Below are 16471 nucleotides of genomic sequence, written 5' to 3' on the forward strand. Positions count from 1 at the left end.
TCCCTGGCACCTAGCCTCTACCTTGGGCTGGGTTCCTCTGGGTCCATTCCCAGGGATTTTTCTCCAAGTTCCATGGATCCAGGCCACTTTGAGGGCAGGCCTTTTCTGATGCGATTACAGAGCACAGAGGCAGGGGCTGCTCTTGGATTCCCCAAACCTCCTCTGAGCCTGGTCTCTTTGCCCACTTTCTTCATCTCCTCCCCATCCCCCTTGCCCTCAGGTGCCCTCACACCAGCATCAGCACCTGTCTGTCCTCTGCAGAGGTGCCAGGCATGCTTGGCAAGGGTTCAGCCCTTCCCTGCCAACCCACAGGGTCTGACTGCTGCCTCCTCTCATTTTAGAAACCTCTGCCCCAGCCTTGGGGACACAAGGGGCCTCTCCAGGGCACTGAAGCACCTCTGTGTGCCAGATGCTGTCTCAGTCATTCTTCACCACACTGTGAGATAGGTGTTGTTATTATCCCCATTTACAGATGAGGAAACTGAGGTGAAGCAAGCTGCCCAAAGCCACCAGCTCTTAAATGGCAGAGTGGGATTTGAACCTGGGTGCTCAGGTACATGGGCCCCACTGTGTGCTAAGAGAAGGGATTCAAAGGCAACGTGAAGATATAGCTAGCCTGACAGTCCGATGGCCAGCAGCCCCTATGTCCACGACACCCCATACCCACTTCCTCAGCAGAGGCACCGCACAGGTGCTCACAGTTCTGTCCTCATCGACACTCTCCTCAACAGGAAGCCTGGGTCCCAGCTCCTGGCTCTATTTGAGGCTGAGGGAGGGAGAGGGAGAGAAAAGGCTTTTAGTTTGTCAAAATCCACTTTGCCCTTCTCCACGGTACCGCTTCCCTCCCAAGCATAGCGAGCGCATCTAACTTGCTTGCAGCCAACCCTAGGAAGTTGTGAAAGTGTGTTTGTGACTCAACTCATGCTCCAGTTTCTCTATATCGATGTAGTCACTCACCCCATATTTATTGAGCACCTGCTGTGTGCCAGACCCTGGCCGCAGCAATAGGAATGCCAAGATGATTAAGACATGGCCCCTGCTTTTAAGGGAGGGAAAGGAGAGCCAAAGGATTGCCATCATGGAACACAGAGGAACAGTGCACTCTGCGGTCAAGGAGAGAAGGTTCACGTAGATGGTGTATTTGAGCCTTGAAGGATGAGTGTGGTTTCCTCAGATGGAAAAGGCAAGGGTGGGATAAGACGGTGTTCCAGGCAGGAGTATCAGCCTGGGCAGTCTTGCTGATGTGAAAGAGCATAGTTCTGGTACCTGGAGGAGTGGGTGTGTGGGTGCAGTGGTGAAAGACTGGACTGAAGAAGTGGGCTCCGGTCAGATACCCCTGTCTGCCAGGCCTGGGAAATAAGATTTAGCCTGAAGGCTATAGAGGAATCATGCTGGTGATGAACAGATGGGAGAGAGAAAAGCTGCAGGAAAGGAGACGTTAGGAACTCATTACAATGGCTGGGAGAAGGAATCTGGGCAGACACAACACAACTCAGTAGGCTTCATGTGCTGTTTGTCTCTCAAAACCTTGGACACATACACAGCTCTGTCCAGCCCGCCTATCTTGGGTAACGAGTTAAATGTGGGGCTGTGTATTGAGGACCTCTCTCTGTTACTTGCAGGAGCTGCAGGCCTCAGACACTGGACCCCAGGTCTGCAGGGGGATGATGTACTTGCAACATAAGCCAAGAGCAAAATGGCATTTGACCTGGCAGCCCCTCCTGTCTGCAGCCAGAGGCAATGGTGATGCCCGGCTGCTCTCATGTTTTTCATCCATAGCAGAGCCAAGGCCTGGTGATCTGGCAGCCAGAAAGAGTAGCAGGATGCGCAAGGCTGGGAGTTGGGGAATTAGGAGTCACAGAATGGACAGTGCTCTGGGAAGACTGGTTTGTTGTACAACTGTGCATTTATTCCTTCAATGAACAAATGAGCAGTATGGCTGAGAAGCTCTGGAGTCAAGCTGTCTGGATTCCAATCTGGACTCTGTGCTTTGGGAAATCTGTGAACTCTCTGTACCAGTTTTCCCTCATAACCTATAGGGTTGATGTGAGGCTTAACCTAGTATGTAGTAAGTGCCCTATAAATATTATTATAAATATTATTCTTTGACAATGTGCTTCTATGCCAGGAACAAAATTCTCCTATAGCTCTTTAATTGTACTCCACCCTTTATCCCCAGAGAGATTGTACTGAGCTCCCCAGGGACAGGGACCATATCTTATTTGTCTCTCTATATCCACAGTGCCTTTGCTAAATGAATTTATTTGCTAAATGAGTGAACCAGGAATAACTTATGACATTCAAGAGACTGCCATTATAAATGTGTCATTACATCTCTCTCTTTCCTGCATGCCTTTGCCTAAGATGTTTCCCTGACCCAGAATTCTACCACCCAACTTCCGTACCAACATTTGGAATGAGTGAATCCTATTAACCCATGTTTCACACTGTATTGTGATTTTTCGCTGATGCATCTGTCTCCCCCATGACAATGAGCTCCTTGAAGACAGGGCTAGAGGATTATTCTATGTTGTACCCCAATGCACACTGATGCCAGGAATGAGGTGTGTATTTTGTGAAATACTCTGTGCAGGCTACAAAGGAAAAGACCTGGCCCCTGCCTTCAGGGAGCTTTCCAGTTCTGGTGGACAGAGGCATGCAGACAGAGCCCTAAGGTGGGCACGGAGGGTTCATTGGGTGAGGTCCAGCATTCCAGGCAGGAGAGTTACTGTGGCAGCCCTGCACAGATCCAGCATGTCAGCCACCTGGGTCCAGGTGTCAGGGAGAACTGTGTAGCTCCCAAACATTCACTTTAATAATAGTCACCTTCCCTTGCCTGGCTGTCTGGCTTCAATGCACTGCCAACCTGGGAATTTGCAAACTCTCTCAATGTTTAAGAGGAAAACATTTTGATAAAAATGTTAGCGGATATACTCAAGTGAAATCCTTTTCCTGGAAATAAAGAATAGGGCCATTAAGGTCTGCAGTAGAATGATTTTAAACATCCCCAGGGAGCCAGCAGGAAGCTGAGCCCAGAGGAAATCATGGGATGGGGAGGAAGTTCCCACCTCCATATGAGGAATTGCAAGTCAGCTCACTGGAGCTCCCTGCTGCCCCTACCCCCACTACCTGCTGGGGCTTCCAGAAGTCAACTATTTATTATTGCTATCTGTGCCCACTCAGGAGGCCTTGTGGTGGTTGCTGTGAAGTCTGCCTCCCAAGACCCCTGGTTCCCCAGGGATGAGAAATAAGCTCCTTTCAGGACTACCCTGTGGTCCCATCTGCCCATATAGTTCCTGGGGCCTTGGGGAGTTGGGGTCAGGGGCTCAGTTGCACCCCAGGTTTACTGGAGGAGGCAGGTGTGGTGAGATGGTTAGGCAAACAGGAGAAGGCACAGCAAGGAGCCAGGATCAGGAACCAGGCTCAGGAACCAGATGTTCCCTGGCTGTAGTCTTCACTCTACCACTCACTAGTTGTGTGACCTTGGGCAGGTTACTTCAGTTCTCTGGAACTTAATTTCCTCATCTAGACAATAAGAAAGCTCTTTCCTCTCTCAGAGATTTGGCATTAAGATCCAATGACATCAACTAGAAGGGACACCGTGGGTGAGAGGTAACGTTTCAGGGCAGCGACAAGGCCGTCTCGGGCAAGACGAATGGAATGTAGAGACCTACAAGTCTTAACTTCTTCCAACCTCAGTTTCCACCTCTTCCTTTTTCATTTATTGCTGAGGTCGAAAATGAGCGTTGGGTCCATTCAGTTCCTCCTCTGCCTGCAACTTTGGGACCAAGCCCTGAACTGAAAGGATGACCCCCCCACCCCAGTTCTCCAATTCCAAGTCCTCCCTCCAACCAGCTATGAGCTATATTTATAATATTTCCTCCCAGTGTCACTGTGTGGTTTAGACCATGACCCTAATTTTATAGATAAGGAAACCAAGGTTCCTCTAAGTAAAGGGACTTAGCAAAGATTTCACAGCCAGTGAGTAGAGAAGCCCCTCGGATACAAACTTTAGAGCCCGTATTCTTTCCACTTCTCCAGGCCATGTGTGCTCATATGCTGCCTCCATCTCCAACCTACTGGTCCCTCTCTGCATCTCCACTGTCCCCCACACTGCAAAGTTCAGCTCAGCTATAACTTCTCTGAGCCCTTCTTCACTTACTCACATTTATTCCTCCTCCAAACTACTATTTTTAAATTTATTTATTTATTTTTTAATGGTGACATTGGTTAACAAAATCCAATAAGTTTCAGCTATACACTTTAACAATAAGGCATGTATATATATTTATTTATATTTATATACAGGCATATATATATATATATATATATATATTTACGCTCTGTGTTCACCGCCCATAGTTAGATTTCTTTGTCACCACATCCAAACCGCTTTTTAAAAATTACACTTTTATTTGATTCTAAAATAATATTCATTAAATTAGAAAAGATATGCAAGTATAAAGATGGCAAAAACCACCTCAGATCCCCTCACCCAATTTCCAGTCTTTTCTCTAAACATTTACGTATGTGTTTGTGCATCCTTTCTCTCGAGTTTTCTATATTTTCTTGGTCCTACTTCTGGACCTATAACTTTCTGACTTCAGTACCTGTCTGATTCACTACATCAGACGATGAGCTCCTGGAGGGCAAGCTCTGTGCCTTGATGCAGGTCGACGTGCACACACAAGTGCCCAGCCCATGGCTGGCTGGAGGAAAGGAAATGGGACTAGACAACTGGGGGGATTGTCCTGTCAGCTCAGTATTTGGTCCCAAAAGTGCACGCAGAGGAGGAATCAGATGCCCCCAACACTCGTACTAGAGCCCAAACACCCATGAGAGAAAGTGTGTGCCACGTGTACTAGTCTTTAATTTTCAGATTAAAACATAGACACACAACATCTTGAGGAGGCTCATTCTAGATAGGCTGGGCCTACACTGGAAAGAGGGGAAGAGGAATTTGCACCCCAATTTCCTCTCTTCCCAGCTCTATACCATTGGGCACATGATGCTAAATGACCCTCAGTTTCCCCATCTGTAAAATGGGGATACTAGCACCTCTTTATGGGGTTGTTATGAGGATGAAGTTGTGAATACAAACAACTTCACACAGTGCCTGGCATGAGGACACCTGCACTGAGTGCTAGTCCCCTCCCTTCCTTCTTCGAAAATGATTAACATGTCAGTTAACAGCCTCCATTTATTATAGATCTGTCATGTGCTCAGCACTGTGGGGGCTGGAAAAGGTGCTCTTCCTGCCTTAAAATCCAAATGGGGATAAAAGACTTAACACAGGAGCTGATTAGAGAGAGAGAGAGACAGTCCATTCTAAGGGCTAATTGAACAGCCCAGACAATGATACAAACTGAGTTAGGGCTGAGAAAGCTCATTGTGTGTCCGGGTCCTCAGGGAGGCCTCAGACATTCTTTCCTCCAGATAAATAACAGCCTTTGCAACTCGGGAAGCAGTCAAGGCAAGAGACTTCACCAATAAGCTTATCTGGGCTGTGGGCACAGAGCTAGAATTCGTAAGCTTCAGTTTTTTATCTATCTCACATTACCAACTTGTCCATAAATTACAGCTATCTGATGGTTTAGGGAACACAAAGTGAGGATAGATTGAGAGAATGAAATGAGACCACGAAGACTGGAGAACAGGATCAGAGGGGACTAGTGATTTCATAACCATTGGGGTCTCCATTCAGTTCTGCCCCTCAGCAGAGGATAGATAAGAATTTTCTCAGACTTCTGCCATCCCCGTTTTTCTCCATCCTTGTTTTCCAGACAAGAAGGTATTTATAAGAGATAGATCATGGGTAATCACAGTGAAATACTGTAGCACGGTCATTAAGAGCATGAAGCTTAGGAGTCACGCAAATCTATTTTCTCCGCTACTTGCTGGCTGTGTGTCTTTGGGCAAGTTACTTAGCCTCTCTAAGCCTCACTTTCTCTGTAAAGTGGGGACAGTCAAAATAAATGGCCTTCATGTGGTTATTTTAAGCTTTAAAATAGATAACGCTGCTTATCACAGTGCTTGTAAAAGTTCAATAAATGTTAGCTGGTGTTAATATTATTAAAGTAAGATCAGCATGAAAACAGAGCGGATTGCTTTTCGCCAAATGTCCATGTCAGAAGTATACATTTCATTGGCAGGAGGCTGGTTCTGAAAGGTTAAGAGATGTCCTGGGGCGGGAGAAAAAGCACTGATAAAGCTGGCACCAAAATTCAGGTCACCTCACTCAGTGATTTTCAAAATTTTTTTTCCTATAATCCACAGTATGAAATGCATTTTACATCATAGTCCACTACATTTATGCATTCATTGACAGAGAGAAAAAAATTTCACATGAAAAAATACACATCTTGACCACATATAGTGCACACTATTTTTTATTCTTTTTTTTCTTCTTCAGTGCAGTTGCAATTCGCTTATTGCAGACCCACTTATTGAGTCCCGATCCACAGGTTGAAAACACTGTATGAAATGATTGTGATCTTAGGGGAAGTCACTTTCTCTTTCTGAGCTTTCTTTTTCCCAACTATAAAACAATCTTGATGCCCAACCAGCCTCACTGCCTCTCTGAGTCATGCCAGGAGCACTGAGTAAGCCCTTGCTCATCCAGGTGCTGCAGGAGGAACGGAGATTGAGAAGAGCAGTTTCTGTCCCTAAGAAAACAACTTGGGGCTACTGGGGATGGGAGGGTGGCGAATGTGGGGATCGCTTCTCCCCAAAGACCCAGTGTGATGGGGAGAATGGCAAGGGAATGGGAAGTAATTGATGTTTTTTCCCCATTTGTGCCCCCAGCAGCCTTCCTGACAGCGAGACAGGGGAGGACCCCAGGTACAGCCTTGATCCGGGTTGGAAGTGGATCTGGATAAAGGAAAGGGGCCGAGCGTGGGGTGGGGTGAGATGCTTGGGGGAGGGATACTGAGTATGGATTCAGGAGTGTGCAGCCTATACAATTTCAGAGGCATGAGACCTAATAATAAGGCATGCACTCTCAATGTGGGCAAAATCTGGTTCTTGGGGAAAGAAAAAACTTAGACCTCACAATGATGGCCCTCCAAAGGGCCATCGTGTAGTATATTTGTAGTATTAATTTTTCATGGTGGATAGTCAGAAAATAGATCTGTGATTGCCCCAGGGTGGTGGGGAGGGAGGAAGAAAGCGACTGCTAATGGGTACAGGGTTGCTTTTGGGGGTGGTAAAAACATTCTAGAATCAGGTCAGGGTGATTGGTGGTTACACAACCTTGTGATTATTAAAAAAAACAACAACACTCAATTGGAAATGAAATGTGACAAAGAAAGGACAATTAGAAAAAAATTGTCTAAAATAGTCCTAGAGGCGGTTGTGAAAAATAGTTGAGAAACACAGGAGAAGAGGTAGGTGTCCCCCAGGCCAGACGGAAAGTCTGGTTTTGTTGCTTTATGTTCAATGTGCTTTATGTTCGTGTCTAAAAAATCTGAGATCCTCAACACCCCTCCCCTTCCCAGCCCAACCTCACCTCTCCCAAGAACATTCGAAACACCTAGAGGTAGTAGGAAGTCAGGGCTGGGAAGGTTGACTTCGTAAATAAGTGTAAACTTCCGGCCTTCATTCTCCAACACCAAAGAGGCTTCATTTCCCGGTGTTTCTCTGCCTTCCTCCTACCTTGTCCCCAGGTGCCAGAGTAAGATGACAAGCCCAGCCTCTCTAGCCATAATGACCATATTTCTTGATCCAAAATTCAGGCCTCAAGGTACACAACAAGTATGCATGTGTGGATGAGAGTAATAGTCAACGCTGGAGCGGTTTGGGTCAGTCCAGAGCTCATGGACACCACAGCTGACCATGTCTCTCCTGGCAGATCCCCCAGATTTTTCAGTTGTCTTCTGAGAGGGCCACCTGGGGCTGCAAATTACACCTGGAGCCCTTCTTGGCTCTCTAGGTGCCACCTGAGTGCACATGTCAGCCTGCCCAGCCAGGCCTGGCTCTGGCCAGAGATCACACCCTACCCCAGCTGTTTGTGCAGCTATGTCAGCCTGAGACCTCAGCCAGTGCATTTGAGCCTTAATGCAGAGGCTGAGTGTGGAGGAGCCATATGTTAGAGCTTGTATTCCTTTGATGTGGGAAGATCCCCACCCCATGACCTACTCCAATGGTGTCTTTCCCCTCATCTTCTCTCTTACCTTAACTGTAACCCCCAGGGCCACATGGGTTCAGGACAATACTGAGAGTCAGGCAGTGGAGGCTTCCCAGGATGACCACACACCACTCCCATGCCCCTCCATGCAGCACTTGGTCACTGGCTGCAGACTAGGTCACAGGGATGATAAAGGCACACATGCTGGGTTCGAGGGAGCTCAGAATGTCTATGGAGCCCACTCATATGAACACTGAAGGTATCTTTCCTCCCTTGCTGCAGCCCAGAGCGGGAGCCAACAGCTGACGGGGATGTCAGGTACTGTGTCCTGGGAGCATCTGCCCTCCGGGGTAGGCTTCTTCAGAGGGGCTTTCAGGCCAAGGGAGCCACAGAGCTCTGGAGCACTGCCCTGCAGCCCCAGCCTAGCTGCAGGGAGGAGGCCAGGGAGGGCTCTGCGCTCCATGGGGAGGTTTGGAAGCCGCCCCCTCTTCTGTACCTCGGGCACCTTTTGCACCAGATCATTTTTATCTGGTGGTCAACTTTTCCTTTTCTTTTTCTTTTTTTTTAAATTTTTATTTATTTATTTATTTTTATTTTTATTTTTTTAAGCAAGGCAACCCTTGGTTGACCTCCCAGATCGCAAGGACCTTGTCAGCTTACAATCTCTTATTTTTTTTACACCTACAGCACCTGGTCTTCCTAGGTGGCCTCCCATCCAAGTACTAACCAGGCCTGCCCCTGCTTAGCTTCCGAGATCAGACGGGATCGGGCTTGTTCAGGGTGGCATGGCTATAGACTTTTCCTTTGCTTTTAAAAAATTTTTTATTTGGGGGCGTTCTTCAAAAACTACATCACACTAAATATGGTTTCCTTGCCTCCACTTTTTTAAAAGTTCCTTTGGAAGAGTTACCTGCCAATGTCAAAGTTGAGTGGCTTGAGGGCTACTCAAGGAAGGGAAAAATCAGGGGTTCAGTATTGGCTCGTTTTCCTCCTGGGCTTGGGGTAGAGACTCGGGAAGGAGTACAGAGTGCAGGAGTGGGGCAGGTGGGATGTAGGGAAGGGAGGAGTCGAGGTCTCATCCCCTGGGTCAGCTAAGACTTGGTGCGCACGCCTGCCTCAGGCCTTGGGGAAGGAGTCCACCGGGGGCCACACAGAGCAGACTTCTGCCAGCTACGCCTCCCCATGTTAGCACTCCCCAACCCCTTGCCCTGGTCTAAGCCATCATCTTGACAGCTGCCTCTGAGAATGAGCCCCTGAGAATTGCCTTTCTATTTCTACCCTGCTTTTCCTAGGAGGAGAGGCCCAGTGGCCTATGCTTCTCAGAAACCATGGCTGCTAAATGCCACTGTGGAGGAAAACATCACCTTTGAGAGTCCCTTCAACAAACAACGGTAAAATCTTCTCGGAGGGAAGTGAGCTGGAGACAGGGAGAAATTGGTCATGGGCAGCATTAGCCACCTGCCCTAGTCCCCCAAGCCCTAGCCAGCTGGCCTGCCCCTTCATCGATCTCCCACACTCAGCCGTCCCGCTCTCCAGCCCGCTTATCTGGATTCCATCCTGTGCATACGGTCATCTGGAAACGATCCAGATGTGCCTGGGCATCAGGGCAGTCCAGCTCCTGTGGGTGGGAGGGCGGGAGGCAAGGGAGGTGCGGGAGCCCTGCTGCCCTCTCCTGCGGCTGGTGGAAGGCTGACCCAGCCCCCCTGATTCTTTGTACTCACGATTCCCCACCCCCAGCTCCGTGGCCTGTGCACACTTTCCCTCCAGTGATAATAATAACCGCTAACATTGATTGAGCCCTTACCAGGTACCAAGCACTTTGTACATGTGATGTCCTCTAATGCTCCCAACAATCTCAATAGTCAGGTATTACTATCAATCTCATTGGTTTCTCACAGATGGAGAAACCAAGGTTCAGAAAGGTTAGATAACTTGCCCAAGGCCACCCAGCCAGTAAGTGACAGAAACCCAAGGCCGCCTAATACCCAAATACATGTCACCAGGACACTCTGATGCCTCCTCAGTGTATGCTGACTGGCACCTGCCCAGGTGAAAAGCTGGCCAGGGAAGTATGAGAGGAGCAGGCTGGGCAAATATTTGACCAGTTATTATCGTTACTACCTAAACCAACCAGCAGTGATTTTCCCTGGCGGTGCCCCAAGCATGGGCCCTGGCTGTCACTTTTCCTACTGCACAGGAACCGTGGGCCCTCTCTTGCCACTTATGTGGTGTATTTGCTGCCATCTAATTCCATCCTTCAAATATTTAACTTGCTCCAAGACCATGTAAGGTGCTGCTCTCAGCTCTTTTTAAGCTCACATGGTGTTTGCTTGCACCCAAGCAGGAGGCCCATTAAAGCCATTGCTCACCGTGGGCACAGCTTCCCAGAGGCTAATGACCCTCTGCAAGTGCTCAGGGCCCCCTCTGGGCAGGCTAGTCAGCTGTGTCCACTGCCACCCCACTCCAGGTACAAGATGGTCATCGAAGCCTGCTCCCTGCAGCCAGACATCGACATCCTGCCCCATGGAGACCAGACTCAGATTGGGGAACGGGTTAGTAGAGCCTCTAAGGGGTTTGCTCAAAGTCGGCACCTTCAATCTCCCCTGCTCCCCACCTATCACCACCACCAGGCCCCGACACCAGGGAGAGCAGATACTTGGAAAATAAAAGGGTGGAGGCCGCAGGGCTGCCAACAGTGGGCTCAAAATGATCTCTTTGAGCCCTAGGCTAGTAGCTGTCCTTGACGAGTTTTCAGCCCCTCTTGCTACAAAGGTCAGCTCAGCATCTGCCCAGGCTGGAGATGATGGACATCTCCTTCATTCACGCCCCAAGTATGTACTGAGAGCCCCCATGGCACTGTGCTAGGCTCAGGGTTGTCCCCTTCCCATTCCCTCCTCCACAAGCTTAGATTCTCAAGTAGCTGTCCTCCTTGTGTAAAATTAAATCCCTACTTTCTCTATCTTGGGTTTCACTGGTCAGATGGTCTCTAGCACCTACATGATGAATCTTCAAAGACTTGGAGATCATACTCCCCCCTTCCCAGTGAGTTCAGTAAACATGTACATGTTTCTTTTCTCTGCTCAGTGAGGATGGGACAAGGAGGTAGATAGAGCCAGGCCTCTATCCCAAAGAGCTCACGGTTAAGTAGGGGTCAGAACAGTCTCTCCTGAAGGGCTATGAGGGAATGACCTCTCCTCTCCTTTGGCAACAGGGCATCAACCTGTCTGGTGGTCAGCGCCAGCGAATCAGTGTGGCCCGAGCCCTCTACCAGCATACCAATGTCATCTTCTTGGTGAGTGCACCAACCGGCACCTCCCTAGTAGCTCTCGTCTCTGGGCGTCTCCCTGGTCATTGCCTACACACATATCACACACATATACACACACGTACACACATGCACATGTGTACACATGCACACATACACACAAGCACTCCATCACCCACCTACTTCCCTCTACAGAAATAAACCTCTCCTGCCAGAGATATTACCTACTCATCTTATTTATGGAGAAACTGAGGTAAGGATAGTACAAATGACCCACTGTGGACTTCACACTGAGCTCTGCAGTAGCCCTGAGGGGAAGCAAGTAGTTACAGGCCAACTCCCTGTAGGACAGCCCCAACCTAACAATATTTATTTAGCCTGACTATAAGAATGGCCAACACATAGAATGTGTACTGCCACTTCCCATCTCATGCCCAGAGCAGACGTTGCTAATTGATCACAGCATTCTTTTCCACAGAAACTTAACTTGGCCTCAGAATCCTTCTCGACACAGAACTATAGGTAACCACTAGCAATCAAACGTGAGGTAAACTTATTAGCTATCCCTGCCCTACTTCATGTGAAGTTCTGTGTTAGGTACCTTAGTTGATACTGAAGAATTCTAAGACTCATCTCCTGACCTCAAAGATTTAGAGTCTGGTTAGGGAGACAGAGCTCACCCAAGCTCACTCAAGCTCACTCAAGAGCTACAGCCCAGCCGAAAGCCACACACTGTGAGGCACAGACTATGAGAAGCCTTGTCCAGGAAGACAACAGTGAGGGCTAGAGTGATCAGGGAGGGCTTCCTGGAGGAAGGTCTTAAAATGTGAGTCAGTTAAACAGAAGGAAACAGGGAGACCATTTGGACAGAGAGTTGGAAGAAGGAAACTCAGGTCTCTGATCCCAGCTTTATTCTCTCTCTCCCACAAACACTCCCTACTAAACATGCTTCATAAGGTAAGCCTCACGGTCTGTTACCATCTGACACATATGCAGCCCTTTACAAAGGACTAGATCATTCATGATCCCATGTGAGCTTTAAACAACCTTGTTAGAAATAAAGTAAATAATTTAGTTTATTCTAGCAAACTTTAATTAAGCTCCTAATATTTACCAGGCACAGGCACAACGGGTCTTAGTTCTTAGGGGCCTCATGAAAATAACTCTCATATCTGGCTTTGTTCAGGGTATCACTGAAGCAGAGAAGAGGGACGTCTGGGTGTGGGGGTCAGAAAAGGACTCAGGAAGAGCTAGTGCTTGAGTGGAGCGCTGAAAGTTAAGTAGAAGTTTACCAGGCAGACAAAAGGCAGATCGGCACTCCAGGCAGAGCAAACAGTTTAGGCAGAGGCCTCGAATGCCATGTTCCCTGGAAACTTGGAGTGTAGGGAGCTTGTATAAAATAGATGTGAAGTGAGGCTGGAAAGGAAGACTGAGCAGGATTCCCATGTTAAGGAATTCAGACTTCATAGTTTATGGGGAGCCACTGGAGGATGAAGAATCAGAAAGCTTGTGATTAGATCTGTTTGAGAATGATAACTGATAACAGCCCCATTTTCAGATGAGGCGACCATCTTAAAGACTGACAGCTAACTACTATCAGTCCCTAGGCCAGAACTGATATAACTGGTGGTTTTTATACTTACCCCCTCCTTTCATACGTGCCTCTACCTTCTCCCCTTCACCTAGGATGACCCCTTCTCAGCTCTGGATGTTCATCTGAGTGACCACCTGATGCAGGCCGGGATCCTTGAGCTACTCCGAGACGATAAGAGGACAGTAGTCCTTGTGACCCACAAGCTACAGTACCTGCCACATGCAGACTGGGTAAGGGGTCACAAAAGGGTCAAACTGTAGAGGGCTTAGGTAGGAGAGGCAGTTAGACATCTTCAAAAGATCCAATTGGATGTCTTGTAGCAGTGGCTGAGGGCTACCGAGCGGAAGAGATTAGCATGGGATGGCTTTGTGCAATTTGGGCAGATCAGGGAGACCCGCACGGACAGTAGTTTGGTGTCACCTAGGGCTACAGACATTCCCTATTCTGGCCCGGGGCCCCTGTGGGTACCACAGGGCTGATACCAAGAAGTCTCAGAAAGAAGCAGATACTCAGTTCCTAAGTTTCTTTTTTTGCTCTGTTGGATGACTCATCTCCCTGGCCTTGGTGAGTACCTATCTGGATGAGAAAATCGTCTTTCTGCCCTCAGGTGGATCAGATTCAAGTTAGGACCAGAAGGAAGATGGAACAAATAATAGCGGTAGTAATAGAAACTTCAGTTTTATCAGTGGAATACAATTTTGTGAAGCCCCACATTAACTAAATTTCTATACTTTTCAACATGTAGACAAAGTTACTTTTTAATTAATTGGAAACAATCTAATTTTTAAGATGAATATCATGTGACTTGAAATCTGGGCCTTGCCTGATCCCTATATAAATTTGCCCCTGAAAATTGAGGCCCTCCTGGAGTTTCAGGCCTGTGCTAAATGGCCCTGCTAACCCCAAATAAGTCTCCTTTCTATATGTGGAGAGATCCTCCCTCCACTATGAAAAAGAGAAAAAATCCAGAGGGAAAAAAAAAAGCTATTAAAACAGGTTCAGGTTTGTGTCTGAGTTTCTGTGGTGACCCGGGCAAGACAACGCAAGACAATCTTTAGTCCAAAGAAGGCACACATGGAGGTGCCTGGTTCTTTAAGGTATCAGTGGATAGGATTCCTGAGCACCCCTCCCTAACCCCAGTGTGTGTGGGAGATACAGAAGCAGGGGTGGGTGTCTGAATTAATGATGAATCTACCTGAGTGTGAAACACTGAGTGTTTCAAATAAAATGTTTTATTGATTTCAAAGAGATGTGGCCACAAACACTTAGACCAAAAGGGGCTTTGCCAAACACTGATGGACACACCTCTCAAACCTGCCAAGGAGCTAAAGGTAGTGTGTAATCATCCCATTGAATGTATGAAAACAGTGGACACCGATGGATTCCTTGTGCATAAACAAACAGCTTGATCAGGATGCACTAATTGCTCTGCAGACTCTCCTATCAACCATGGGGCAACCATTAAGAATTACTCCCCAAGTGTTCGAAACTCTAAATCCCGGGAGTATGTTGGTAAGAGTAGGTTATCCCTACCAGCTCACTGCAGTGGGCGAGACAAAGGCTATTTGTGGTGGGGAAAAGATGTGTGCATGTCCATCTCAGATCCTCAGTCAGGCGAGGATCTCCACTCCCCTTCCCCAGCCAGCCCTCAGCAGGATTTGTTTCTGTCTTTCCAGATCATCGCTATGAAGGACGGCACCATCCAGAGAGAGGGCACACTCAAGGACTTCCAGAGGTCCGAGTGCCAGCTCTTTGAACACTGGAAGACCCTCATGAACCGGCAGGACCAAGAGCTGGAGAAGGTGGGTATATCCTGGGGGGCCAAAAAGCTACCCCTAAGTAGACGGTTCTGATAATGCTACGCTCATCAAGGCCTTCTGGCCCTCATTGACCCCAGGAAACCCTCCAAGTTCATGGGAGCTGGCCATGAACTTGCTCCTGCCAGAGGAGAGCCAGTACCTATGCCAGCTACCTAAGGCAGAATCAGGTGGATGCCCTCCTCTCATCCTGAGGTAGTCAGATACCATTTAGTTTGCAGTTTCAGAAAATCAACTCAAACTGGCTAAGCAAAGAAAAAAAGGGGTGTATTTAAGGATTTATTGGCTCATGAAACCAGAAAGTCCATGAGTGTCATAGCTTCAGGTGGAGCTAGATCCAGACAGTCAAACAATGTCATCAGGAATCTGTGTTTCCCCATCTCTTGGCTCTGCTCCCTTCAAACTGGCTTCATTCTCACGTTAGCAGTGAAAGCCATTGGCATTCTTGGGTTTACATTCTCCCAGATTAGTGACTGCCAGAAAGAGAACCTCTTTCACGGTTGTTTAGCAAAAGTTCCAGGGCTGACTCTCATTGGTCCAATTTGGTAGTATACCCACCCCTGAACAAATCATTGTGGCCAGAGATGTGGAGTGTGAGGACTGGCCAGCCCTGTATTATATGCTCACCCCTGGAGCCGGGGAGAATGATCAGCCCACCTGAATCACAGAGACTAAGAATAGGGGAAAACTGGTCTCCCACAGGGACATTGGGGTGCTGTTAGCTGATGAAAGGGAAAGAAAAAATTTGTCCCACTGGAAGCCACCCTAGGCAGAGACAACCTAGAAACTGACACTGGTCATTACCAGGGGTGGTTGCCCGCTACCCTCCCTTTTCCCTTTTGCATATACTGAGGACATTGGCCAGGTCCCACTTGCCTTTCAGGAGACTGTCATGGAGAGAAAAGTCCCAGAGCCACCCCAGGGCCTGCCCCGGGCCATGTCCTCGAGAGATGGCCTCCTGCAGGATGAGGAAGAAGAGGAAGGTACAGACAGGGGGACTTGCAATGAAATCATGGCCTGAGGTCTGATCAACTACAAGGAGACTAAGGTTTGGGAGTTCTAAGGGTGGTAAGATAGTGTGCCTCTGATTAAATCCTTTCCCTTCTGTGTACCTCAGTCTTCCCATCTGTAAGTGGGGATGACATACTCCCTGATTTACCCTCAGAGGGATATGAAATACAAAGCCACAGGGTGGGTTTTTGCGGCCTGCAGAGGAGACGGCCGAGAGTGAGGAGGAGGACAACCTGTCGTCCGTGCTGCACCAGCGCGCCAAAATCCCGTGGCGAGCCTGCGCCAAGTATCTGTCGTCTGCCGGCATCCTGCTCCTGTCACTGCTCGTCTTCTCGCAGCTGCTCAAGCAAATGGTTTGCGTGGCCATCGATTACTGGCTGGCCAAGTGGACCGACAGCGCCCTGACCCTGAGCCCCGTGACAAGGAACTGCTCCCTCAGCCAGGTGGGGCTGGCGGCCCCAGGGAAGGGCTGGGGGAGAGGGCTGTGCCATGGACACCCCTGGGACCCTCCTCATTCTCTGCCTGGCCCAGGAGTGCTCCCTCGACCAGACCGTCTACGCCATGGTGTTCACGGTGCTCTGCAGCCTGGGCATCGTGCTGTGCCTGGTCACATCTGTCACAGTAGAGTGGACAGGGCTGAAGGTGGCCAAGAGGTTGCA

General features: G+C 48.5%; 1 protein-coding gene and 1 pseudogene across 4 annotated transcripts in view; one reads left to right on the forward strand and one right to left on the reverse strand.

The window, feature by feature from the left end:
- The window catches only part of ABCC8 (ATP binding cassette subfamily C member 8), a 72081-nt gene that overhangs the window by 43428 nt on the left and 12182 nt on the right, over positions 1–16471 (forward strand). For 2 of the 4 annotated variants that reach the window (XM_006904729.2, XM_025046411.1), the window contains exons 17-26: positions 6805–6840; positions 8408–8443; positions 9418–9516; positions 10593–10677; positions 11337–11417; positions 13077–13214; positions 14661–14786; positions 15685–15784; positions 16014–16255; positions 16344–16470. In XM_006904729.2, the coding sequence (XP_006904791.1) occupies positions 6805–6840; positions 8408–8443; positions 9418–9516; positions 10593–10677; positions 11337–11417; positions 13077–13214; positions 14661–14786; positions 15685–15784; positions 16014–16255; positions 16344–16470 (1070 nt within the window). The remainder of the gene's footprint in view (positions 1–6804; positions 6841–8407; positions 8444–9417; positions 9517–10592; positions 10678–11336; positions 11418–13076; positions 13215–14660; positions 14787–15684; positions 15785–16013; positions 16256–16343; position 16471) is intronic. The other 2 variants (XM_006904730.2, XM_025046413.1) reach the window with 1 other exon arrangement.
- Positions 8804–8922, reverse strand: LOC112479442 (annotated as a pseudogene).

The sequence above is a fragment of the Pteropus alecto genome, unplaced genomic scaffold (genome assembly GCF_000325575.1).
Source record: "Pteropus alecto unplaced genomic scaffold, ASM32557v1 scaffold120, whole genome shotgun sequence".
Classification (NCBI taxonomy): Eukaryota; Metazoa; Chordata; class Mammalia; order Chiroptera; family Pteropodidae; genus Pteropus; species Pteropus alecto.